Source organism: Hyperoodon ampullatus, assembly GCF_949752795.1.
Source record: "Hyperoodon ampullatus genome assembly, chromosome: X".
Classification (NCBI taxonomy): Eukaryota; Metazoa; Chordata; class Mammalia; order Artiodactyla; family Ziphiidae; genus Hyperoodon; species Hyperoodon ampullatus.
This window is the reverse complement of record NC_136913.1, coordinates 45250556-45278088: the sequence shown is the minus strand read 5'-3', so window position 1 is coordinate 45278088 and position 27533 is coordinate 45250556. Positions and strand designations below refer to the sequence as shown.

The window sequence follows — 27533 nt, the reverse complement described above, 5'->3', positions numbered from 1 at the left end:
ACAGGCTCCAGGGAGGGGAGGTGTGGGTAGTGACCTGTGCTTGCACAGAGGTTTCTTGTTAGCTGCAGCAGTAGCCTTAGCATCTCATGCCCATCTCTGTCGTCCGCGCTGTTAGCCGCGGCTCGCGACCATCTCTGGAGCTCCTTTAAGCGGTGCTCTTAATCCCCTCTCCTTGCACTCAGGAAACAAAGAGGAAAGAAAAAGTCTCTTGTCTCTTCGGCAGCTCCAGACTTTTTCCTGGACTCCCTCCCAGCTAGTGGTGGTGCACTAGCCCCCTTAAGGCTGTGTTCATGCAGCCAACCCCTGTCCTCTCCCTGGGATCCGATCGAAGCCGGTGCCTCAGCTCCCAACTTCCACCCATCCCGGCGGGTGAGCAGACAAGCCTCTCGGGCTGGTGAGTGCTGGTCAGCACCAATCCTCTGTGCGGGTATCTCTCCGCTTTGCCCTCTGCACCCCTGTTGCTGCACTCTCCTCAGTGGCTCCAAAGCTTCCCCCTTCTGCCACCCACAGTCTCTGCCTGCGAAGGGGCTTCCTAGTGTGTAGAAACCTTTCCACCTTCACAGCTCCCTCCCACTGGTGCAGGTCCTGTCCCTATTCTTTTGTCTCTGTTTTTCCTTTTTTCTTTTGCCCTACCCAGGCACGTGGGGAGTTTATTGCCTTTGGGGAGTTCTGAGGTCTTCTGCCAGCGTTCAGTAGGTGTTCTGTAGGAGTTGTTTCATGTGTAGATGTATTCCTGATGTATTTGTGGGGAGGAAGGTGATCTCCATGCCTTACTCTTCCACCTTCTTGAAGCTCCTCCTGTGCAATCCCCTTGTATGTTATTTGTTGTGTTTCCCTTGCTGCTTTTAATATTTTTTCTTTGTATTTGATTTTTGACAGTTTGATTAATATGTTTCTTGGCATGTTTCTCCTTGGATTTATCCTGCATGGGACTCTCTGTGCTTCCTGGGCTTGATTGACTATTTCCTTTCCCATATTAGGGAAGTTTTCAACTATAATCTCTTCAAATATTTTCTCAGTCCATTTGTTTTTCTCTTTTTCTCCTGGGATCCCTATAATTCGAATGTTGGTGCATTTAATGTTGTCCCAGAGGTCTCTGAGACTGTTCTCAATTCTTTTCATTCTTTTTTCTTTATTTTGCTCTGCAGTAGTTATTTCCACTATTTTATCTTCCAGGTCACTTATCCATTCTTCTGCCTCAGTTATTCTGCTTTTGCTTCCTTCTAGAGAATTTTTAATTTCATTTATTGTGTTGTTTATCATTGTTTGTTTGCTCTTTAGTTCTTCTAAGTCCTTGTTAAATGTTTCTTGTATTTTCTCCATTCTATTTCCAGGATTTTGGATCATCTTTACTATCATTACTCTGAATTCTTTTTCAGGTAGACTTCCTATTTCCTCTTCATTTGTTTGGTCTGGTGGGTTTTTACCTTGCTCCTTCATCTGCTGTGTGTTTCTCTGTCTTCTCATTTTGCTTAACTTAGTGTGTTTGGGGTCTCCTTTTCGAAGGCTGCATGTTCATAGTTCCCGTTGTTTTTCCTGTCTGCCCCCAGTGGCTAAAGTTAGTTCAGTGTGTTGTGTAGGCTCCCTAGTGGCGGGGACCAGTGCCTATGTTCTGTTGGATGAGTCTGGATCTTGTCTTTCTGGTAGTCAGCACTGTATCTGGTGGTGTGTTTTGCGGTGTCTGTGACCTTATTATGGTTTTAGGCAGCCTCTCTGCTAATGGGTGTGTTTGTGTTCCTATCTTGCTAGTTCTTTGGCATAGGGTGTCCAACACTGTAGCTTGCTGGTTGTTGAGTGGAGCTTGGTCTTAGCATTGATATGGAGATCTCTTGGATATCTTTTGCCATTTGATATTATGTGGACCTAGGAGGTTTCTGGTGGCCCAATGTCCTGAAGTCAACTCTCCCACCTCAGAGGCACAGATGCAAAAATTCTTAATGAAATATTAGTACACCGAATTCAATAGCACATTAAAGGGATTATACACTGTAACCAAGAGGGATTTATCCCAGGGATGCAACAGTATTTCAATATACATAAATCAAACAATGTGTTACAATACATTAACAAAATGAAGGAAAAAAAACACATGATCATCTCAGTAGATGCAGAAATAGCATTTGACAATGTTCAACACTAATTCATTATTAAACCTTTCAAGAAAATAAGTGTAGAAAGATCTTACCTCAACACAATAAAGGCCATATATGAAAAGCCCATAGACAGCATTATAATTAATGGGGAAAAAAATGAAAGCTTGTCCTCTAAGAACTGGTACAAGGCAAGGCTGCATACTCTCACCACTTCTTTTCAACATAGTACTGGAAATCCAAGCCAGAGCAATTAGGCAAGAAAAAGAATTAAAAGGCACCCAAACTGGAAAGGAAGAAGTAAAATTGTCTCTGTTTGCAGACAACATGATCATATATGTAGATAATCCTAAAGACTGAACAAAATAATTGTTACAACTAACAAATTCAGTAAAGTCATAGGGTACAAAATCAACATACAAAAAAAGCACTCAGTTTTCTATACACAAACAATGTACTATTTGAAAGGAAAATTAAGAAAATAAGCCCATTCACAATAGCAACAAAAAGAATAAAATACTTAGGAATAAACTTAAACAAAGAGGTGAAAAACATACACTGAAAATTATAAAACATTGATGAAGGAAAGTAAAGAATACATAGATAAATGCATAGACATCCCATGTTCATGGATCATAAGAATTAATATTGTTAAAATGCCCATACTACACAAAGTAATCTACAGATTTAAACAATCCCAATCAAAATCCAATGATATTCCCTACATAAATGGAAAGAGCAATCCTAAAATTCATATGGAGCCAAAAACAACCCCAAATAGCCAAAGCAATTTTGAGCAAGAAGAACAAAGCTGAAGGCATCACACTTCCTGATATCAACATACATTACAAAGCTATAGTAATCAAAACAATATTGTACTGGCATAAAAACAGACATACAGACCAATGGAACAAAATAGAGAGCACAGAAATAAATCCATGCTTTTACAGTCAATTGATTTCCAGAAGGGTGCCAATAACACAAAATTGGGGAAGGGTAATCTTCAATAAATGGTGTTGGGAAAATTAGATATCAACATGCAGGAGAATGAAATTGGACCGTTACCTCACACCATGTACAAAAAATCAACTCAGGCTGGATAAAGACTTAAGTGTAAGACCTAAAACTATAAAACTACTAGAAGAAAACAGAGAAAAACCTCCTTTACATTGACTGGGACAATGATTTCTTGGATATGACACCAAAAGCACAGGGAACAAAAGCTAAAATAAACAAGTGAGATTACATCAAGCTAAATCAACTGAGTGAACAGGCAACCTAGAAATGGGAGAAAATATTTACAAGCTATATATCTGATATGAGGTTAATATCTAAAATACATAAGGAACACCTACAACTCAATAGTTTAAAAAACCCACAAATAATCTGTTTTTAAAATGGGTGAGGGACCTGTATAGATATTTTTCCAAAGAAGACATAAAATGGATAAAAAGTTAAGTGCTCAACACCATTAATCATTAGGGAAATGCAAATCAAACCACAATGAGATATCATCTCACCCTTGCTAAAATGGCTCTTATCATCAGAATAGCTATCATCAAAAAGTCTACAAATAATAAATGCTGGAGAGGGTTGGAGAATAAGAAAACTTCCTACACTGTTGAAAGGAATGCAAATTGGTACAACCACTATTGAAAACAGTACAGAGGTTCCTTTAAAAACTAAAAATAGAACTACCATATGACACAGCAGTCCCATTCCTGGGTAGATGAAAACTATAATTCGAAAAGATACATGCACTCCAATGTTCATAGCAGCACTATTTACAATAGCCAAGACATGGAAACAGCCCAAGTGTCCATCAACAAACTACTAGCTTAAGAAGATGTGAGATATATATACATTGGTATATTACTCATCCATAAAAAAGAATGAAAGATTGTCATTTGCAGCAACATGAATGGCCCTAGAGAATATTATACTTAGTGGAGTAAGTCAGACAAAGACAAATATTGTATCACTTATATGTGGAATCTAAAAATCAATACTGATGAATCTGTGTACACAACAGAAACAGACTCACAGACATAGAAAACAAACTTATGGTTATCAAAGGGGAAAGGGAGTGGGGAGGGATAAATTAGAAGTATGGGATTAACATATATACACTACTATATATAAAATAGATAACCAACAAGGACCTACTGTATAGCACAGGTAACTATACCCAATATTCTGTAATAACCTATATGGGAAAAGAATCTGAAAAAGAATAAATATATATATATATATATATATATATAATATGTAACATATATATAATATATAACTGAATCACTTGGCTGTATACCTGAAACTAATACAACATTGTAAATCAACTACACTTCAATTTAAATAAGCAAATCAGTCTTTAACTATTCATAACTTGGCTCCCAAATTTAGCTGCACTTTACAACTTTCAGTAATCAAATTAGTTGTAGGGCAAAACCAATACATGAATGTATATTTTCAAAAGATTGTATGATGTAACTCTTTTTTCTTAAAGAGATACATTCTGTCTCTTTGCTAAAATAAAAATAATATATTTCTAAAAGATCTGAAAAAATAGATATATATGTATGTATAACTGAATCACTTTGCTGTACATCTGAAACTAACACAACATTGTAAATCAACTATACTTCAATAAAAATAAATAAATAAATTTTTTGAAAATCTCCTAATGCCACATAAAGATAAAATAATGTAAAATAACTTCACAATAAACTTTAAAAAAAAGAAATATGGGATTAATAGATACAAACTACTATACGTAAAATAGATAAGCAAAAAGGATTTACTGTATTGCACAGGGAACCATATTCAATATCTTATAATAACCTATAATGGAAAATAATCTGAAAGAATATATATCTATATAATTGAATCACTTTGCTGTACACCTGAAACTAACACAATATTGTAAATCAACTACACTTCAATTTAAAAAAAGCAAATCAGTCTTTAACTACTAATAACTTGGCTCTCAAATTTAGCTGCACTTTACAACTTTTAGTAATCAAATTAATCATAGGACAAAACCAATATATGAATGTATATTTTCAAAAGATTGTATGATGTAACTCTTTTTTCTTAAAGAGGTATATTCTGAATCTTTGCTAAAATAAAAAATATATAATTATTTTTAAAAGATCTGAAAATAATAGATATATATGTATGTATAACTAAATCACTTTGCTGTACACTTGAAACTAACACAATATTGTAAATCAACTATACTTCAAATTAAAAAAAAAGAAAAACAAAAGAAAAGCAAAAAAGAGGGACTTCCCTGGCAGTCCAATGGTTAAGACTCTGAGCTTACACTGTAGGGGGTGCAGGTTCAATCCCTGGTTGGGGAACTAAGATCCCGCATGCCGTGTGATGTGGCCAAAAAAAAAAGACAAGAGACAACAAGTGCTGGCAACAATGTGAAGAAAAGAGAAAACTTGTGCACTTTTCGTGGGACTATAAATTGGTACAACCATTATGGAAAGTAGTACTGAGGTTTCTCAAAAGTATTAAAAATGTAACTACCCTATGACCCAACAATCTCACTTCTGGGTATATATCCAAAGGAAATGAAATCAGCATCTTGAAGAGATATCAGAACTCCCATGTTTCTTTCAGCATTATTCACAACAGCCAAGATACAGACACAACATAACTGTCCCTCAATGGATAAAATGGATTTTAAAAATATGATATATATATACATATATACATACACAAATACAATGGAATATTGTTCAGCCCGAAAAAAAGAAGGAAATCTTGCCAGTTGTAACAACACAGATGAACCTGAGGACAGTATGCTACATTAAATAAGCCAAACAGAGAAAGACAATACTGTGTGTTCTCATTTATATGTGGAATCTAAAATCGTTGGAGGGCTTCCCTGGTGGCGCAGTGGTTGAGAGTCCACCTGCCGATGCAGGGGACATGGGCTCGTGCCCCAGTCCAGGAAGATCCCACATGCCGCAGAGCGGCTAGGCCCGTGAGCCATGGCCGCTGAGCCTGCGCATCTGGAGCCTGTGCTCCACAACGGGAAAGGCCACAACAGTGAGAGGCCTGCGTACCACAGAAAAAAAATAAATAAATAAAATAAAATAAAATCGTTGGAACTCTAGAAGCAGAGAGAAGAATGGTGGTTACCAAGTGCTGAGGAGAGGGGGAAATGGGGAGATATTGGTTAAGCGGTACAAAGTTTCAGTTATGCAGGAGAATAAGTTCTGGAGGTCTAATGTACAACAATGTGACCATAAGTAACAATCATTCATTTATTTTATACTAAAATTTGCTAAGAGAGAAGATCTTAAGTGCTCTAAACACACATACAAAAAAAAAAAAAAAGAAGAAGGAAAGAAAGTGGTAACTATCCGAGGTGATAAGTTAGTTAGCTTGATTGTGGTGATTATTTCACTACATATGTATATCAAATCATTAAATTCAATATGTACAATTTTAATTGTCAAATATACCTCAATTTTAAAAATTCACTTTAAAAAAAGAAAATCCATTTTTCTGGTGGGTAGACTAGATGAATTCAAACATTCCTTTCAACTTGAAAAGCTTATGATTCTAAGATTTCATTAAGTAAGTGAGAAAAAAAACCTTGGAAGAGTTCAGTTGCCTTGCCTGAAATCACACAATTTATTGTGGCAGAATTGAGATCTTAGCTCTCCTAACTCTAAATCCATGTTCTTGGAAAGACATCTTAAATTTTACCTAATTATCTTTTCTCTCCTCTAGTCCCCACCCCTTGTGAGTATGTGGTAGCCCGATAGGCAACTAAGTGCTACTAAGCCAGACAGCTAGGCTGTATAGATCAACAAATAGATTCAAATTGGCTAAATGACTCTCTAGCTCATGTGGAGCATCTCCATGGCTAGTGGTTTTCTCAGGATGAACACAATTTACACTTATTGTTCCAGCATAATTACATACTATAGCTCCCCCTTTCACTGTTCAAAGTGTCCTGATTTGGATGATATGGTCACCCTACCAATGGCCAACCTGGGAGGCCCTAACATTCTATAGTTTCCAAAACCTTGATATAACAAAAAAGTTGGCTTCAAGTTACAGTACAAACCACTAATTTTGTTTTATCTAAACACAGCCTTTCATCACATAAACCATCCCAAACAAGATTCTTTTAAGGAAACACATCTTTAGAAGATTTTGTGCTTTAGGGGATGTTTCATCTGAGACTTTTATGCACTTTGAAAATACTTAATATTATTAAGTCCTCACGCTTGAACAGTGCTTTAGAGTTTACCAAACACCTGGACTGACAATATCTCCTTTAATGAATAGACAGATAATTAATGAACCTATCTGGGTTCTGGATTATGCTGAAAGGGATTCAGGAGATGGAGAAAATAGCCTTAGCTGCTCTGAAACAGTGAAGAATCAGATTGGAGTGACGGTCCCTGCATGAATGTATTAACCTATGTATTTTAGAGAGCATAAAAATCAAACATAAAACCCACCACACATTGAAAGCCTTAACATTCAGAGATCAGTGGTTTGTATACATGCCACAGTTCTTCATCTGTCTTCAAAGTCAATTTTTAATCTGTGTCAATTACTAGAAAGGCCTGTAATGACATACTGTGTTAGTTTCCCAGGACTGCCATATCAAATCCACAAACTGGGTGAATTAAGATACATCTCCCACAGTTCTGGAGTCTAGAAGTACAAAATCAATGTGTTGGCGAGGCTGTACTCTTTCTGAAGGCTCTAGAAGAGAATCCTTCTTTGCCTCTTCTTAGCTTCTGGTGATTGTAGGCATTCCTTGGCTTGTAGACACATCATTCCAATCTCTGCCTCTATCATCACATGATGTCTCCCCTGTGTCTGTCTAAATTTCCTTCTTCTACAATGAGATACCATCTCACACCAGTCAGAATGGCCATCATCAAAAAATCTAGAAACAATAAATGCTGGAGAGGGTGTGGAGAAAAGGGAACCCTCTTGCACTGTTGGTGGGAATGTAAGTTGATACAGCCACTATGGAGAACATTATGGAGGTTCCTCAAAAAACTACAAATAGAACTACCATACGACCCAGCAATCCCACTACTGGGTGTATACCCTGAGAAAACCATAATTCAAAAAGAGTCATGTACCACAATGTTCATTGCAGCTCTATTTACAATAGCCAGGACATGGAAGCAACCTAAGTGTCCATCGGCAGATGAATGGATAAAGAAGATGTGGCACATATATACAATGGAATATTACTCAGCCATAAAAAGAAACGAAATTGAGTTATTTGTAGTGAGGTGGATAGACCTAGAGTCTGTCATACAGAGTGAAGTAAGTCAGAAAGAGAAAAACAAATACCGTATATGAACACATATATATGGAATCTAAAAAACAAACAGAAAAATGGTCATGAAGAACCTAGTGTCAAGACGGGAATAAAGATGCAGACCTACTAGAGAATGGACTTGAGGATACGGGGAGGGGGAAGGGTAAGCTGGGACAAAGTGAGAGAGTGGCATGGACATATATACACAACCAAACGTAAAATAGATAGCTAGTGGGAAGCAGCCGCATAGCACAGAGAGATCAGCTTAGTGCTTTGTGATCACCTAGAGGGGTGGGATAGGGAGGGTGGGAGGGAGGGAAATGCAAGCGGGAAGAGATATGGGGATATATGTATATTTATAACTGATTCACTTTGTTATAAAGCAGAAACTAGTACACCATTGTAAAGCAATTATACTCCAATAAAGATGTTAAAAAAATTTTTAATTTTAAAAAAAGAGGGAAAGGACACCAGTCACTAATCCATTATGACAACATCTTAAATTGATTATATCTATAAAGATTCTATTTTCAAATAAGGTCATATTCACAGGTACCAGGTACTTGAACATATTTTGTCAGGGGACACAATTCAGCATACAACATGTACTCATCCAGGGTGGTATGTATCAAAGTTTTCTTATACAATAGGATGCACTTAAGGAATATAAATCCCACCTCCTCCACTGCTGAACCAAAGCAATGTCCATTTTATATATTTTTATATTCTGTAGCTAATTGGAGCATGAAATTCAGTAGTCTACCCAGGCAGAGTTCATCATTTCTTCCATTTGTCCTGTAGAATCTTGAACATTATAGGAGAGCTCACTTTTCACTCTACACTGGAGTGATCTGTTTAGGAAGTTGTCTCCTACAGTAGACTATGAGCTCCGTGAGGGCAAGAACTATGGATCATTCATCTCTGGATCTCCAGTGCCTAGCTTTATAGATGACACAAAGTCGCTCTTAGTAATTATTGGAGGAAAGAAGGAGGTTGGAAGGAAGGAACGTACTTGTAAAGTTATAATCTAGTGGCATGGGAAGTAGAAAGGTGCTAGTTGCTCAGCATGTCAAAGCCAAGACTGTGTCACTTCCTCAGGACTCTCCACTCTCTACTTTGATCTTCTCGGAATTTTGCCAGGGTTTCAGTATGCAAAAAACAATACAATCACAAAGTGACTCCATACTAGGTGAGCCTTTAGCGCATCAAAGTAGCTTTTCCTTCCAGAAGCTTCCTGGTCATTCCAACAGCATCTTAGCACATAAACGGCATGCCAGAGGGGGAAGGAGGGATCAGAGAATACCATGTACAGGCTATGTTTTAGATGATGAATTCCTATAAGTTGATCAAGGTTGAACACTAAATATGGCAGATCCCTCAATAGCGCTTTCTCACTTTCCCTCTCTGTCTCTCTCTGTCTCTCTCTCTAGTGGACCAGTATCAGCTAGCATCAGGAAGAATATATAGTTCATTTTAAAGTCTTATGCCTTTACACACCCAACCGATTATAACATCAAGAATAAAAAGCTGAATGCATACGCTTATGTCTACATTCCAGTGGAAGGCATAGAGGGAAGAGATCAGACATTCACAGGAATTATAGAAAAGGTGGAAGTGTCCTGTTGAATGAACACCCAGAAAAATTTGGAAGTTTTTGGTGCCCACTCCTTCCCTTCCCCTTTTAACCCCAAAACTAGTTTCTGGTATGCCCTGTGCTGGCCCCACAGCCATGAGAGTCAGGCTGTGATAAACAAATGTAGCATTTATAGGGAGGTTAATAGTAAATGTTAAATTGAATACCATGAAAGAGGACACCAAACAGAATGCCATTCCATGAGGACAGAGACTTTATCTTGTTCATCAGTGCCTTGAAAAGAGCCAAGCACATAGCAGTTACTCAGTAAAAATTTAATGAATTTTGAATGAATTAAATTGATTAACCAGGAAATTGATATAGGCAGTCAGAGCATGTTATTCAGAAAAGAATACTGGGACCAGAAGCCTCTGAAATGAAACTGTTGTCCCAGCAATGCAATGCTCTCCTCACTTGGCAGCAGTAGGCCCAGGAAGGGTAATGTATAACTCCAGGAGGTAGCTAAAGCCTGACAAGCATTCCTTAGCCTAGAGTCAGAGCCCTGCCTCCTCCCTTTCTTGCCTGGCAAGAGGGCTTGGATATCACTGAATTTCCTACTCACCACCTCCTTTTGCTGACTACTCAAAGAGAGCCAAGGCCAAGGCTAACAGCACTAATTTTGCTTAGGCTAAACCAATGAAATGGTTTAGCCAAGGAGTATAAAGATCATCACTCCTGCCTTCAGGTCCCTGTTCTAGGATCTACCACCCCCTCATTCCTTTTCCCTTTTCAAAACCACTGGGAAAAAACAGAGATGGGAGATTTGTTAAGCATTGGCTCAACTTTGATTCTTCCTCTTCACATGCTCTGACGCCTTAGGTAGCTGGCCATTTCAGCCTTAGCATTCAGATTTTCTGGCCTTCCCTAATCCGTCTCTGTGATTAGCTCTCTATTCTTTCTTCTCTTTGATTTATTTTAGATACCTGCAGCAGAAAACAACCCTTTTCTTGTTGGAATGCACTATTGGTACTCAAGCCACAGTCCCCGGACCCAGCACTGCAATGTTTGTCGAGGGACCATTCCTGCCTTATCTCGAAATGTTATCATCTGCGAAGGTACATTTCTGATTCCTTTAGGAAGTGGAGCTCAATGGGTGGAGATGGGTGTGAAGGAGCTCATGCGGCTCTAGTATCATTAACCCACACTAGGTCACTGATTCTAGTGTAATGTTAACCATGACACTTAACAGACAGGGGAAAGGAGACAGGAGGAAACTGGCATGAGGGGGAATTCTCATTAATCAAAAGGGAGGGTTGGGTCTGGGAGGATTGGACAGTACAGTCACAGGTTTGGAAAAATAGAAATCACCTCATTCTTACCATCAGTTTCAATTCAAGTCAGGTAATAGAAAATTTGGCCAGGAAGAATACAAAGAAACTGAAATATATGGAAAATAAGCCTTTGGAGTTAAGTCACAACTACTTAGATGCACCTAGGTTCTAACTTTTAGAGCAGCTTAGGGAAGGAAGTTAGAATGTTCATTGCCACCAGATTAACATCCATCTTTTTTTCTTCCTCTTTCACAGTGTGCAAAGTAAAGTCTCACAGATTATGTGCTTTAAGAGCAAGCAAAGATTGCAAATGGAATACATTATCCATTACTGATGACCTCCTCATGCCTGCAGATGAAGTAGTGAGTACCAGCCATGCTTTCTCATAATCACCCTTTTCCATCTCCCCTTCAGTCACGACACACAGGGGAAGGAAGACTTCTTCCTGTTTCCAGATAACCCAAGTAGGCTTCTTTCCCAGGCTTATGATCCAACAAATCTAGAAGAATGAAAGCCTCCCCTCGCCAGCTCCCACCTGTCATTTGTCACTAACATGGGAGTGGGGAGGGCAGGATGATGGAGAACTTCCTTGGGGTTATCTAGTGTCCTCCATGGGGTAGTATAGTTATTCCAGCTGGCCCTTCCTCTCCTTATATCTCTAACTTCTACCTCTTGTCTCTTTTTATCCTTCAGAAAACTATGCCTCATCAGTGGGTAGAAGGAAACATATCTGTCAGTTCTCAGTGCGCAGTATGTCACGAGAACTGTGGCAGTTATCAGAGACTTCAAGATTTCCGGTGTCTCTGGTGTAATTCTACGGTAAGACTTTTCTCATCTCTTTGATATTTAGAGAGCTGACTTCTAGAGAAGGGGTGGGTTGGAGTTTGATTGTGCCTACACATAGATAGAAATCTCAGAGACCCTTACCCCAATCTAGAGAAGGGGTGGGTTGGAGTTTGATTGTGCCTACACATAGAGAGAAATCTCAAAGACCCTTACCCCAAAATAGATTATACAGATTCCATAGTATAGAGCTCAGTATCCTGCCTTTCCAGAATTAGCTATGGAATCTTTGAGAGAAAGATTTAATACTCCCTCTTATCTTTGATGGTGAGGCCTATTAGCAAATGGGAAGAGGTGAATTCTCTTACGACAGTATGGGCAATTAAAAAGTTAGTTCTGAGTATACCCTTAAGAAACCGCCTCCTTTCCTCATTCACCATTTCCTAGGAAATTGCAATCTTTGTTAATTAATAATGGTTAATAATATTAGCACATTATTATTGCCACTATGTATTGAGTGTTTTATATACATGATCTCATTAAATCCTTGCAACAACCCTAAACCAGGCCTCGTTGTTCCCATTTACAGAAGAGAGGAAAATGAGGTTCAGAAAAGTGAAGTGATTTGCTCAAGGTCATGAAGCCAGTAAGGAAAAGAGTCTTGATTCATACATAATTGTGTAAAAACTGTGCTCTTAACTACAACATTACCATGCCTTTAAACCAGCAGTTCTCAACTGGGGGTATATTCCCCCACCCACAGGACACATATGACAGTGTCTGGAGATATTTTTTTTATCTAATGATATTCTGATGGAATTTTTTTATTTATCAAGGTATAGTTGATTTACAATATTATGTAAGTTTTAGGTGTACAACATAGTGATTCACAATTTTTAAAGATTATACTCTATTTATATATATTATAAAATATTGGCTATATTCCCTGTGCTGTACTGTATATCCTTGTAGCTTATTTATTTTATGCATAATAATTTGTACCTTTTAATCCCCTACCCCTATCTTATACCTCCCCCAAACTAGTAAACACTAGTTTGTCCTCTATACCTGTGAGTATATTTTTTGTTATATTAACTAGTTTTCTTTTTTTATTATTAGTTTCTGCTTTATAACAAAGTGAATCAGTCATACATATACATCTGTTCCCACATCCCTTCCCTCTTGCGCCTCCCTCCCTCCCTCCCACCCTCCCTATCCCACCCCTCCAGGCAGTCACAAAGCACCAAGCTGATCTCCCTGTGCTATTAACTAGTTTTCTTGTTTTTTAGATTCCATATATAAGTGATAACATACAGTATTTGTCTTTCTCTGTCTGACTTATTTCTCTTAGGATAATACCCTCCAGATCCATCCATGTTGTTGCAGATGGCAAATTTTCACTCTTATTTATGGCTGAATAGTATTCCATTGTGTGTGTGTGTGTGTATGTGTGTGTGTGTGTGTATGACACTTGTTCTTTATTCATTCATCTGCTGATAGACACTAAGGTTGCTTCCATATCTTCACTATTATGAAGAATGCTGCTATGAACATTGGGGTGCATGTATCTTTTTGAATTAGTGTTATCATTTTCTTCAGATGTATACCCGGAAGCAGAATTGCTGGATCATATGGTAGTTCTATTTTTAGTTTTCTGAGGAAGGTCCATACTGTTCTTCATAGTGGCTGCACTAATTTACATTCCCAAAAACAGTGTAGGAGGGTTCACTTTTCTCTACATCCTCTCCAGGATTTATTATTTGTAGATATTTTGGTGATGGCCATTCTGACTGGTGTGAGGTGATGCCTCGTTGTAGTTTTCATGTGCATTTCCCTGATTATTAGCAATGTTGAGCATCTTTTCATGTTCCTGTTGGCATTCTGTATGTCTCCTTCAGAAAAAAAGATGTATATTTAGGCCTTCTGCCCATTAAAAATTTTTTTTCATTTTATATTGGAGCATGATTGATTAACAGTGCTGTGTTAGTTTCAGGGGTACAGCAAAGTGGTTCAGTTATTCATATAGATGTATCTATTCTTTTTTGAATTCTTTTCCCATTTAGGTTATTACAGAATATTGAGCAGCATTCCCTGTGCTATACAGTGGGTCCTTTTTGGTTATCTATTTCAAATATAGCAGTGTGTACATGTCAATCCCAAACTCCCAGTATATCTCTCCCCCCGACCCTTCCCCACTGGTAACCGTAAGTTTGTTCTCTAAGTCTGTGAATCTATTTCTTTTTTGTAAACAAATTCATTTGTATCATTTTTTTTGATTCCATATATAAGAGATACCATATGATATTTGTATTCCTCTGTCTGATTTACTTCACTTAGTATGATAATCTCCGGGTCCATCCATGTTGCCACAAATGGCATTATTTCATTCTTTTTAATGGCTCAGTAATATTCCACTGTATATATGTACCACATCTTCCTTATCCATTCATCTGTCGATGGATATTTAGGTTGCTTCCACGTCTTGGCTATTGTAAACAGCACTGCAATGAACATTGGGGTGCATGTATCCTTTTGAACAATGTTTTTCTACAGATATATGCCCAGGAGCGGGATTGCAGGATCATAGGTTTGCTCTATTTTTAGTTTTTTAAGGCACATCCATACTGTTCTCCATAGTGGCTGTATCAATTTACATTCCCACCAACAGTACAAGAGGGCTCCCTTTTCTCCACACCCTCTCCAGCATTTATTGTTTGTAGATTTTTTGATGATGGCCATTCTGACTGGTGTGAGGTGATACCTCATTGGAGTTTTGATTTGCATTTCTCTAATGATTAGTGATGTTGAGCATTCTTTCATATATTTCTTGGCAATCTGTGTATCTTCTTTGGAAAAATGTCTTTTTAAGTTTTCTGCCAATTTTTGGATTGAGTTGTTTGTTTTTTTGATATTGAGCTGCATGAGCTGCTTGTAAATTTTGGAAATTAATCCTTTGTCAGTTGCTTCTTTTGCAAATATTTTCTTCCATTCTGAGGGTTGTCCTTTCATCTTGTTTATGGTTTCCATTGCTGTGCAAAAGCTTTTAAGTTTCATTACATCCCATTTGTTTAATTTTGTTTTTATTTCCATTTCTCTAGGAGGTGGGTCAAAAAGGATCCTGCTATGATGTGTGTCACAGAGTGTTCTGCCTATGTTTTCCTCTAAGAGTTTGATAGTGTCTGGCCTTACATTTAGGTCTTTAATCCATTTGGAGTTTATTTTTGTGTATGGTGTTAGGGAGTGTTCTCATTTCATTCTTTTCCATGTAGCTGTCCAGTTTTCCCAGCACCACTTATTGAAGAGGCTGTCTTTTCTCCATTGTATATCCTTGCCTCCTTTGGCAAAGGTAAAGTGATCATATGTGCATGGGTTTATCTCTGGGTTTTCTATCCTATTCCATTGATCTATATTTCTGTTTTTGTGCCAGTACCATACTGTCTTGTTTACTGTAGCTTTGTAGTATAATCTGAAGTCAGGCAGCCTGATTCCTCCAGCTCCATTTTTCTTTCTCAAGATTGCTTTGGGGCTTCCCTGGTGGTGCAGTGGTTGGGAGTCTGCCTGCCGATGCAGGGGACACGGGTTCGTGCCCCGGTCCGAGAAGATCCCACATGCCGCGGAGCGGCTGGGCCCATGAGCCATGGCCGCTGAGCCTGCGCGTCCGGAGCCTGTGCTCCGCAACGGGAGAGGCCACAACAGTGAGAGGCCTGCATACCGCAAAAAAAAAAAAAAAAGATTGCTTTGGCTATTCAGAGTCTTATGTGTTTCCATACCAATTGTAAAATTTTTTGTTCTACTTCTGTGAAAAATGCCAGTGGTAGTTTGATAGGGATTGCATTGAATCTGTAGATTACTTTGGGTAGTAGAGTCATTTTCACATGTTGATTCTTCCTATCCAAGAACATGGTGTATCTCTCCACCTGTTTGTTCATCTTTAATTTCTTTCATCAGTGTTTTATAGTTTTCTGCATACAGGCCTTTGGTCTCCTTAGGTAGTTTTATTCCTAGGTGTTTTATTCTTTTTGTTGCAATGATAAATGAGAGGGTTTCCTTAATTTCTCTTTCAGACTTTTTACCATTAGTGTATAGGAATGCAAGAGATTTCTGTGCATTATTATGTAGCCTGCTACTCTACCAAATTCATTGATTAGCTCTAGTAGTTTTCTGGTAGCATCTTTAGGATTCTCTATGTAGTAGCATGTCATCTGCAAACAGTGACTGTTTTATTTCTTCTTTTCCGATTTGCATTCCTTTTATTTCTTTTTCTTCTCTGATTGCCGTGGCTAAAATGTCCAAAACTATGTTGAATACTAGTGATGACAGTGGGCAACCTTGTCTTGTTTCTGATCTTAGTGGAAATGGTTTCAGTTTTTCACCATTGAGAATGATGTTGGCTGTGGGTTTCTTATATATGGCCTTTATTATGTTGAGGTTAGTCCCCTCTATGCCTACTTTCTGTAGAATTTTTATCATAAATGGGTGTTGAATTTTGTCCAAAGATTTTCTGCATCTACTGAGATGACCATATGGTTTTTAGCCTTCAATTTGTTAATGTGGTGTATCACATTGGTTGATTTGCATATATTCAAGAATCCTTGCATTACTGGGATAAACCCCACTTGATCATGGTGTATGATCCTTTTAATGTGCTGTTCGATTCTGTTTGCCAGTATTTGGTTGAGGATTTTTGCTTCGATATTCATCACTGATATTGGCCTGTAGTTTTATTTTTGTGACATCTTTGGTTTTGGTATCAGGGTGATTGTGGCCTCATAGAATGAGTTTGGAAGTGTTCCTCCCTCTGCTATATTTTGGAAGAGTTTAAGAAGGAAAGGTGTGAACTCTTCTCTAAATGTTTGATAGAATTCACCTATGAAGCCATCTAGGCCTTTTGTTTGTTGGAAGAATTTAATCACTGTTTCAATTTCAGTGTTTGTGATTGGTCTGTTTACATTTTCTGTTTCTTCCTGGTTCAGTCTCAGAAGCTTCTGCTTTTCTAAGAATTGTCCATTTCTTACAGGTTGCCCATTTTACTGGCACAGAGTTGCTTGTAGTAATCTCTCATGATCGTTTGCATTTCTGCAGTATCAGTTGTTACTTCCCCTTTTGCATTTCTAATTCTATTCATTTGAGTCTCCTTCCTTTTTTTCTTAATGAGTCTGGCTAATGGTTAATCAATTTTGTTTATCTTCTCAGAAAAAAACAGCTTTTAGTTTTAATGATCTTTGCTACTGTTTCCTTCATTTTTTTTCATTGATTTCTGATCTGATCTTTATGATTTCTTTCCTTCTGCTAACTTTTGGGGTTTTTTGTTCTTCTTTCTCTAATTGCTTTAGGTGTAAGGTTTGGTTGTTTATTTGAGATGTTTCTTGCTTCTTGAGGTAGTATTGTATTGCTATAGACTTCCCTCTTAGAACTGCTTTTGCTGTATCCCATAGGTTTTGGGTCATTGTGTTTTCATTGTCATTTGTTTCTAGGTATTTTTTGATTTCCTCTTTGATTTCTTCAGTGATCTCTTTGTTATTTATTAGTGTATTTTTTAGCCTCCATGAGTTTGTATTTTTAACAGTTTTCTTCCTGTAATTGATATCTAGTCGCATAGCCTTGTGGTCAGTAAAGACACTTGATATGATTTCAATTTTCTTGAATTTAACAAGGCTTGGTTTGTGACCCAAGATACGATCTATCCTGGAGAATGTTCCATGAGCACTTGAGAAGAAATGGTATCCTGTTGTTTTTGGATGGAATGTCCTATAAATATCAATTAAGTCCATCTTGTTTAATGTGTCATTTAAAGCTTGTGTTTCCTTATTTATTTTCCTTTTGGATGATCTGTCCATTGGTGAAAGTGGGGTGTTAAAGTCTCCTACAATTATTGTGTTACTGATGATTTCCCCTTTTATGGCTGTTAGCAATTGCCTTATATATTGAGGTGGTCCTATGTTGGGTGCATAAATATATACAATTTTTATATCCTCTTCTTGGATTGATCCCTTGATCATTATGTAGTATCCTTCTTTTCTCTTGTAATAGTCTTTATTTCAAAGTCTATCTTGTCTGATATGAGAATTGCTACCCCAGCTTTCTTTAGATTTCCATTTGCATGGAATGTATTTTTCCATCCCCTCACTTTCAGTCTGTATCTATCCCTAGGTCTGAAGTGGGTCTCTTGTAGACAGCCTATATACGGGTCTTGTTTTTGTATCCATTCAGCCTGTCTGTGTCTTTTGGTTGGAGCATTTAATCCATTTACATTTAAGGTAGTTATCAATATATATGTTCCTATTACCATTTTCTTAATTGTTTTTGGTTTGTTTTTGTAGGTCTTTTCCTTCTCTTGTGTTTCCTGCCTAGAGGAGTTCCTTTAGCATTTGTTGGAGAGCTGGCTTGGTGGTGCTGAATTCTCTTAGCTTTTGCTAGCCTGTAAAATTTTTTTTCCATTGAATCTGAATGAGATCCTTGCTGGGTAGAGTAATCTTGGCTGTATATTTTTCCCTTTCATCACTTTAAATATGTCCTGCCGCTCCCTTCTGGCTTGCAGTTTCTCCTGAAAGATCAGCTGTTAACCTTATGGTGATTCCCTTGTATGTTATTTATTGCTTTTCCCTTGCTGCTTTTAATACTTTTTCTTTGAATTTAATTTTTGATAGTTTGATTAATATGTGTCTTGCCATGTTTCTCCTTGGATTTATCCTGTGTGGGACTCTCTGCTCTTCCTGGACTTGCTTGACTATTTCCTTTCCCATGTTAGGGAAGTTTTCAACTATAATCTCCTCAAATATTTTCTCAGAACCTTTCTTGTTCTCTTCTTCTTCTGGGACCCCTATAATTCAAAGGTTTTGTGTTTAACATTATCCCAGAGGTCTCTGATACTGTCCTCAATTCTTTTCGTTCTTTTTTCTTTATTCTGCTCTGTGGCAATTATTTCCACTATTTTATCTTCCAGGCCACTTGTCCATTCTTCTGCCTCAGTTATTCTGCTATTGGTTACTTCTAAAGAATTTTTAATTTCATGTATTGTGTTGTTAATACCTGTTTGTTTGCTGTTTAGTTCGTCTAGGTCCTTGTTAAACGTTTCTTGTGTTTTCTCCATTCTATTTCCAAGATTTTGGATCATCTTTACTATCATTACTCTGAATTCTTTTTCAGGTAGACTGCCTATTTCCTCCTCATTTGTTTGGTCTGCTGGGTTTTTACCTTGCTCCTTCATCTGCTTCATATTTCTCTGTCTTCTCATTTTGTTTAACTTACTTTGTTTGGGGTCTCCTTTTCGCAAGCTGTACGTTCATAGTTCCCATTGTTTTTGGTGTCTGCCCCCAGTGGTTGAGGTTTGTTCAGTGGCTTCTGTAGGCTTCCTGGTGGAGGGGACTGGTGCCTGTATTCTGGTGGATGAGGCTGGATCTTGTCTTCCTGGTGGGCAGGACTGCATCTGATGGTGTGTTTTGGGGTGTCTGTGAACTTAGTATGATTTTAGGCAGACTCTCTGCTAGTGGCTGGGGTTGTGTTCCTATCTTGCTAGTTTTTCTTTTGTTTTTTGGGGTTTTTTACATTTTTTTAACATCTTATTGGAGTACAATTATTTTACAGTGGTGTGTTAATTTCTGCTTTATAACAAAGTGAATTTGCTATACATATACATATATCCTCATATGTCTTCCCTCTTGCATCTCTCTCCCTCCCACCCACCCATCCCACCCCTCTAGGTGGTCACAAAGCACCGAGCTGATCTCCTTGTGCTATGCGGCTGCTTCCCACTAGCTATCGGTTTTACATTTGGTAGTGTATATGTGTCCATGCCACTCTCTCACTTTATCCCAGCTTACCCTTCTTCCTCCCCGTGTCCTCAAGTCCATTCTCTAGTAGGTCTGCATCTTTATTCCCGTCCTGCCCCAGGTTCTTCATGACCTTTTTTGTGTTTGTTTTTTAGATTCCATATATATGTGTTAGCATACTGTGTTTGTTTTTCTGTTTCTGACTTACTTCACTCTGTATGACAGAGTCTAGGTCCATCCACCTCACTACAAATAACTCAATTTCGTTTCTTTTTATGGCTGAGTAATATTCCATTGTATATATGTGCCACATCTTCTTTATCCTGTCTTGCTTGTTGTTTGGCATGGCATGTCCAGCACAGGAGCTTGCTGGCCATTCGGTGGAGCTGGGTCTTCGTGTTGAGACAGAGATCTCTGGGAGAGCTCTCGCCAATTGATATTATGCGAGGCTGAGAGGTCTCTGGTGGTCCAATGTCCTGAACTCAGCTCTCCCACCTCAGAGGCTCTGGCATGACACCAGGCTGGAGCACCAAGACCCTCTCAGCCACATGGCCCAGATGAACAGGGAGAAAAAAAAGAAAGAAAAAAATATAAATTTAAAAATTAAAGAATTTTAAAATAAAATAATAATAATAATGGAGAGAGCAATTCAACCAATAAACAAATCCACCAGTGATAACAAGCACTAAACATTAAGATAAGATAAACATAAAAATTAGAAACAAATCAGTCACAGACCGCAAACCTCAAGTCTACAGTTGCTCCCAGAGTCCACTGCCTCAGTTTTGGGATGCTTCATTGTCTGTTCACGTATTCCACAGATGTAGGGTATATCAAGTTTATTGTGGGGATTTAATCCACTGCTCCTGAGGCTGCACGGAGAAATTTCCCTTTCTCTTCTTTATTTGCACAGCTCCTGGGGTTCAGCTTTGGTTTTGGCCCCATCTCTGCATGTAGGTAGCCCTCAGGCATCTGTTCCTGTCCAGACAGGACGGGGTTAAAGCAGCAGCTATTTAGGGAGCCCTGGCTCACTCAGGCCATGGGGAGGGAGGGGTACAGTAGGTTATAATTGGAATGTGGGTCGACCCTGTGGTCGCAGAGGCCAGCTTGATGTTGCAACAGCCTGAGGTGCACCATGTGTTCTCCCGGAGATGTTGTCCCTGGATCATGGGACCCTGGCAGTGGCGTGCTGCACAGGCTCCTGGGGGGGAGTGTGGATAGTGATCTGTGCTTGCACACAGGTTTCTTGGTGGCTGAAGCAGCAGCATTAGCATTAGCATTTCATGCCCGTCTCTGGGGTCCGAGCTGATAGCCGAGGCTTGCACCCATCTCTGAAGCTCATTTAGGTGGTGCTTTGAATCCCCTCTCCTCACACAAACTGAAACAATTGTCTCTTGCCTCTTAGGCAGTTCCAGACTTTTTCCCGGACTCCCTCCCGGCTAGCTGTGGCGCACTAGCACCCTTCAGACTGTCCAACCCCAGTCCTCTCACTGGGCTCTGACCTCCAAAGCCCGAGCCTCAGCTCCCAGCCCCCACCTGCCCCAGCGGGTGAGCAGACAAGCCTCTCAGGCTGCTGACTGCTGGTCGGCACCTATCCTCTGTGAGGGCATCTCTCTGCTTTGCCCTCCACACCCCTGTTGCTGTGCTCTCCTCTCTGGCTCCAAAGCTTCTCCCCCCCACCCCGCGTCTCTGCCAGTGAAGGGGCTTCTAGTGTGTGGAAACTTTTCCTCCTTCACAGCTCCCTCCCAGAGTTGCAGGTCTCGTCCCTATTTTTTGTCTCTGTTTTTTCTTTTTTCTTCTGCCCTACCCAGGTACGTGGGGAGTTTCTTGCCTTTTTGGAAGTCTGAGGTCTTCTGCCAGCATTCAGTAGGTGTTCTGTAGGAGTTGTTCCACATGTAGATGTATTTTTGAGGTATTTGTGGGGAGGAAGTTGATCTCCACGTCTTACTCCTTCGCCATCTTGAAGGTCCCCCTCTGCCCATTTTTTAATCAGGTTGTTTTTTTAGTTTTTTTTTTTTTGATATTGAGTTGTATGAGCTGTTTATATATTTTGGATATTAACCCCTTATCGGTCATATCATTTGCGAATATTTTCTCTCATTCTGTAGGGTGTCTTTTCATTTTGTTGATGTTCCCTTTGCTGTGCAAATGCATTTAAGTTTAATTAGATCCCATTTGTTTATTTTTGCTTTTATTTCTTTGCCTTAGGAGCCAGAATCAAAAAAAATATTGCTATGATTTATGTCAAAGTGTGTTCTGCCTATATTCTCTTCTAGGAGTTTTATGGCTTCAGGTTTTATATTTAGGTCTATAATCCATTTTGAGTTTATTTTTGTATATGGTGTGAGAAAATGTTCCAATTTCATTCTTTTACATGTAGCTGTCCAGTTATCTCAGCACCACTTATTGAAGAGACTGTCTTTTCTCCATGGTATATTCTTGCTTCCTTTTTACTAGATTAATTGACCATAAGTGTGTGGGTATATTTTGGGGCTCTTTATTTTGTTCCATTAATCTATGTGTCTATTTTAGTTCCAGTACTATACTGTTTTGATTACTGTTCCTTTGTAGTAAGATCTGAAGTTAGGGAGTGTGATTCTTCCAGCTTTCTACTTCTTTCTCAAGACTGTTTTGGCTATTCAGGGTCTTTTGTGGTTCCATACAAATTTTAGAATTATTTGTTCTAGTTCTGGAAAACTGCCATTGGTATTTTGATAGGGATTGCATTGGATCTGTAGATTTCCTTGGGTAGTATGGTCATTTTAACAATATTAATTCTTCTAATCCATGAAAAAGGTATATCTTTCCATCTGTTTGTGTTGTTTTTCATCAGTATATGTGTACAGGTCTTTTACTTCAGGTAAGTTTATTCTTAGTTATTTGATTCTTTTTGATGTGATTGTAAATGTGATTGTCTCTTTAATTTTCTATCTGATACTTCATTGTTAGTGAATAGAAATGCAACCGATTTTTGTATATTAATTTTGTATCCTGCAACTTTACTGAATTCATTGAATAGCTCTAGTAGTGTTTTATTGGTGTCTTTAGGGTTTTCTATGTACAGTATCATGTCATCTGCAAATAGTGGCAGTTTTATTTCTTCCTTTCTAATGTGGATTCCTTCTAATTCTTTCTTTCTTTTTATCTGATTGCTGTAGCTAGGACTTCCAATACCATGTTGAATAAAAGTGGTGAGAGTGGGCTTTGTTGCCTTTTTCCTAATGTTAGGGGAAATGCTTTCAGTTTTTCACTACTGTTGAGTATGATGTTAGCTGTGGGATTATCATATATATCCTCTATTATGTTAAGATATGTTCCTTCCATACACACTTTCTGGAGAGTTTTTTTTATCACAAATGACTGTAGAATTTTGTCAAAATATTTTTCTGCATCTATTAAGATGATCATATGTTTTTTAGTCTTCAATTTGTTACTGTGATATATCACCTTGATTTGTGGATATTGAACCATCCTTGCATCCCTGGGATAAATAACACGATCATGCTGTACGATCTTTTTAATACATTGTTGGATTCTAATATTTTGTTGAAGATTTTTGGGTCTATGCAAATCAGTGATATTGGCCTTTAATTTTCTTTTTTGTGTGATATATTTGTCTGGCTTTGGTATCAGTGTGATACTGGCCTCATAGAATGAGTTCAGAAGTGTTCCTTCCTCTGCAATTTTTGGAAGAGTTTGAGATAGGTGTTAACTCTTCTTTAATGTTAGGTAGGATTCACCTGTGAAGCTATCTGGTCCTGGACTTTTGTTGGGAGTTGTTTTATTACTGATTCAATTACATTACTGGTAATTGATCTGTTCATATTTTCTATTTCTTCCTGGTTCAGTCTTGAGAGATGGTACATTTCTAGGAATTTGTCCATTTCTTCTACATTGTCCATTTTATTGGCATATAATTGTTTGTAGAAATCTCTTATGATCCTTTGCATTTCTGTGGTATCAATTGTAACTTCTCCTTTTTCATTTAAGATTTTATCCATTTGGGCCCTCTCTCTTTTTTCTTGATGAGTCTGGCTAAGGGTTTATTGATTTGATTTATCTTTCCAAGAACTAACCCTTAGTTTTATTAATCTTTTCTATTGCATTTTAGTCTCCATTTCATTTATTTCTGCCCTGATCTTTATGAATTTTCCTCTACTAACTTTGGGGTTTGTTTGATATTATTTTTCTACTTCCTTTAGGTGTAAGGTTAGGTTCTTTATTTGAGATTTTTCTTGTTTCATAAGGTAAGCTTATATCACTATAAAATTCCCTCTTAAAACTGCTTTTGCTGTGTCTCATATATTTTGGATTGTTGCATTTTCATTTTCATTTGTCTCCAGGTATTTTTTAATTTCCTCTTTGATTTCTTCAGTGATCTATTGGTTGTTTAGTAGCATATTGTTTAGCCTCCACGTGTTTCTGTTTTTCACAGTTTTTTTTCTTGTAGTTTTCTTGTAGTTAATTTCTAGTTTCATAATGTTGTGGTCAGAAAAGATGCTTTATATGATTTCAGTTTTCTTAAATTTACCAAGGCTTATTTTGTGGCCTTGCGTGTGATCTATCCTGGAGAAAATTCCATGTACACTTGAAAATATGTGTACTCTGCTGCCTTTAGAAGTAATATATATAGTTCCTTTTCTCTAATGTGTTATTTAAGGTTAGTGTTTGCTTATTGACTTTCTTTCTGGATGATCTATCTATTGATGTAGTGGGGTGTTAAAGTCCCCTCCTATTACTGTGTTACTGTCAGTTTCTCCCTCTATGTCTGTTAATATTTGCTTTATGCATTTAGGTGCTCCTATGTTGGGTGCATATATATTTACATTGTTATATTTTCTTGGATTGATCCCTTTATCATTGTGTAATATCTCTCTTTGTCTCTTATAATAGTTTTTGTTTTTAAGTCTTTTGTCTCATATAACTATTTCTACCCCCCTCCTTTTTTTCATTTCCATTTGCATGTAATAACTTTTTCTATCCCTTAACTTTCAGTATGTGTGTCTTTATATCTGAAGTGAGTCTCTTTTAGGCAGTACATATATGGGTCTTTTTTTGTATCCATTTAGCCACTTGATGTCTTTTGATTGGAGCATTGAGTCCTTTTACACTGAAAGTAAATATTGATAAGTATGTACTTATTGCCATTTTGTTCATTGTTTCTGGTCATTTTTGTAGTACTTTTTTGTTATTTCTTCCCTTGCTCTCTTCCCTTGTGATTTGATGACTATCTTTAGTATTATGTTTGGATTCTTTTGTCTTTTGTGTATGTGTATCTATTACAGATTTTTGGTTTGTGGTTACCATGAGGTTTATATATAGCTATATATATATATATATATATATATATATATATATATGATTATTTTAAGTTACTGATCTCTTAATTTCAAATGAATTTTAACAACCCTGCATTTGTACCCTCTTCCCCAATGATTTACTGTTTTTGACATCATATTTTATATCTAATTGTTTTGTGTAACCCTTAACTATTTATTGTAGATATAGATGATTTTACTCCTCTTGTTTTTTAACCTTCCTACTAACTTTCTGTGTGGTTGATTTTCTACCTTTACTATATATTTGTCTTTACCAATGAGCTATTTCCTTTTGTAATTTACATGTTTCTAGTTGTGGCCTTCTCTTTTCCACTTAGAGAAGTCCCTTTGACATTTCTTGTAAGACATGTTTGGTTGTGCTGAACTCTAGCTTTTGCTTATCTGTATAGCTTTTGATCTCTCCATCATATTTGAATGAGAGCCCTGCCAGGTAGAGTATTCTTAGTTGTAGGTTTTTCCCTTTCATCACTTTAAATATATCATGCCACTCCCTTCTTGCTTGCAGAGTTTCTGCTGCAAAGTCAGCTGATAGACTTATGGGAGTTCCTTTGTATGTAATTTGTTGATTTTCCCTTACTGCTTTTAATATTCTCTATCTTTAATTTTTGCCATTTTAATTACAATGTGTCTTGGTGTGTTCCTCTTTGGTTTAATCCTGTATGGGACTCTCTGCACTTCCTGGACTTGGATGTCTGTTTCCTTTACCAAGTTAGGAAAGTTTTCAGCTATTATGTCTTCAATTATGTTCTCAGTGCCTTTCTCTCTCTCTTCTCCTTCTGGGTCCACTATAATGCGAACATTAGTGCTCTTGATGATTTCCCAGAGGTCTCTTAAACTGTCCTCATTTCTTTTCATTCTTTTTTTCTTTTTCTGTTCAGCATCAGTGGTTTCCACTACTCTGTCTTCCAGCTTTCTGATCCATTCCTCTGCATCATTTAGTCTACAGTCGATTCTTTCTAGTGTATTTTTATTTCAGTTATTGTATTCTTCATCTCTTTTTTGTTGTTCTTTATATTTTCCAACTCTTTGTTAAACACTTCTAACTTCTCACTCTGTGCATCCATTCTTCTCCCAAGTTCTTTGATCATCTTTATGATCACTACCCTGAACTCATTCTCAGGTAGATTGCCTGTCTCCATTTCCTTTAGTTTTTCTTCTGGGGTTTTATCTTGTTCCTTCATTTGGAACCTGTTCCTCTGTCACCTCATTTTGCCTAAGCTGCTGTTTGTATTTTTATATATTTGATAGGTTGGTTAAGTTCTCTGACCTTGGAGAAGTAGGCTTTTGTAAGAGACATCCTATGCCTCCCAGGAGCACAATGCCCTCTTGTCACAGAGCTAAATGCTCTCAGGATGCCCCCTATCTGGGCTGCATGGATCCTTCTGTTGTGGTGGGCTGACTACTGTGGGTGGTCTGGTAGGCATGGCTGACCCTCAGTCCAGTTGGTTTCCACGTCTTGCCTTGTGTGGATGCTGCCAACTGTGGGTTGGCAGGGCCAAGTCACTAGGCAGCTGTCTGTGGAACACCAGGGTGCCCTGGGACTAGTGCTGGCTCACTGGTGGTCAGAGTCAGGGTCCAAGAGATCCTGGGGCTGGTGCTAGCCCTCTGGTGGTTGAAGCCAGGTCCTCTGGCTAGTGGCAGCCCACTGGCAGGAAGAGCCTAGTCTTGAGGTCTGGCTACAGGGTCCTGGGGTCCCAGAGCTTGTGTTGGCCTGCTGGTGAGCAGGACCATGGTCCCACTGGTCCTGTGGCTGGTGCTGGCCTACTGTTGGGTAGGCTGAGTCTGCAGGCTGTGGATCTACAGTTTTCATGTCATCATGGTGTCTGTCCACTGATACGTGAAGGTGGTCCTGAGGCTAGAGCAGGCTTGCTGTTGAGTGGGGCCAAGCATTCTGGAGCTGGTGCCTGCCAACTGGTGGGTAGGGCTAGATCCCAGGTCTCTGGCTGCAGGGCTCTGGGTTTCCCTGGTCTAGTACCTTCACACTTGTGTGTGGGGACAGGTCCTGGGCCCTCTGGTGGGCAGGGCCATGTCCAGGGGTAGCTGTGGGCGTAGAGGATCTTAAGGCAGTACGTCTACTGTTGGGTAGGGCTTGGCCTGACGCATTCTGATACTGATGCTTACAGGCTGTTAGGTGGGGGTGGGGCTGGGTCCTGAGGTTAGTAAGATGGAGGGATTATCCCAAAATGGCGCTTGCTAGCTCCAGTGTCCACCTGGTAGAGCAAGGTCCCCAAAATGGCTGCCACCATTCTCTGTGTCTCCAGGATGAGCTCCAGTGGCTGCCTGCCTCTCCAGGAGACTCTCCAAGATCAACATTTAGGTCTGACCCAGGCTC

At 38.6% G+C, this 27533-nt stretch overlaps 1 protein-coding gene across 2 annotated transcripts in view; it reads left to right on the top strand.

The window, feature by feature from the left end:
• DGKK (diacylglycerol kinase kappa) overlaps positions 1 to 27533 on the top strand; it is a gene marked incomplete at both ends in the record, with an annotated part of 169913 nt that overhangs the window by 72151 nt on the left and 70229 nt on the right. Inside the window, 3 exons of one of the 2 annotated variants that reach the window (XM_079727400.1) lie at positions 10959 to 11094; positions 11566 to 11669; positions 12004 to 12129. In XM_079727400.1, the coding sequence (XP_079583526.1) occupies positions 10959 to 11094; positions 11566 to 11669; positions 12004 to 12129 (366 nt within the window). Of the gene's footprint in view, positions 1 to 10958; positions 11095 to 11565; positions 11673 to 12003; positions 12130 to 27533 lie in introns of both variants that reach the window. The other variant, XM_079727399.1, reaches the window with a different exon arrangement.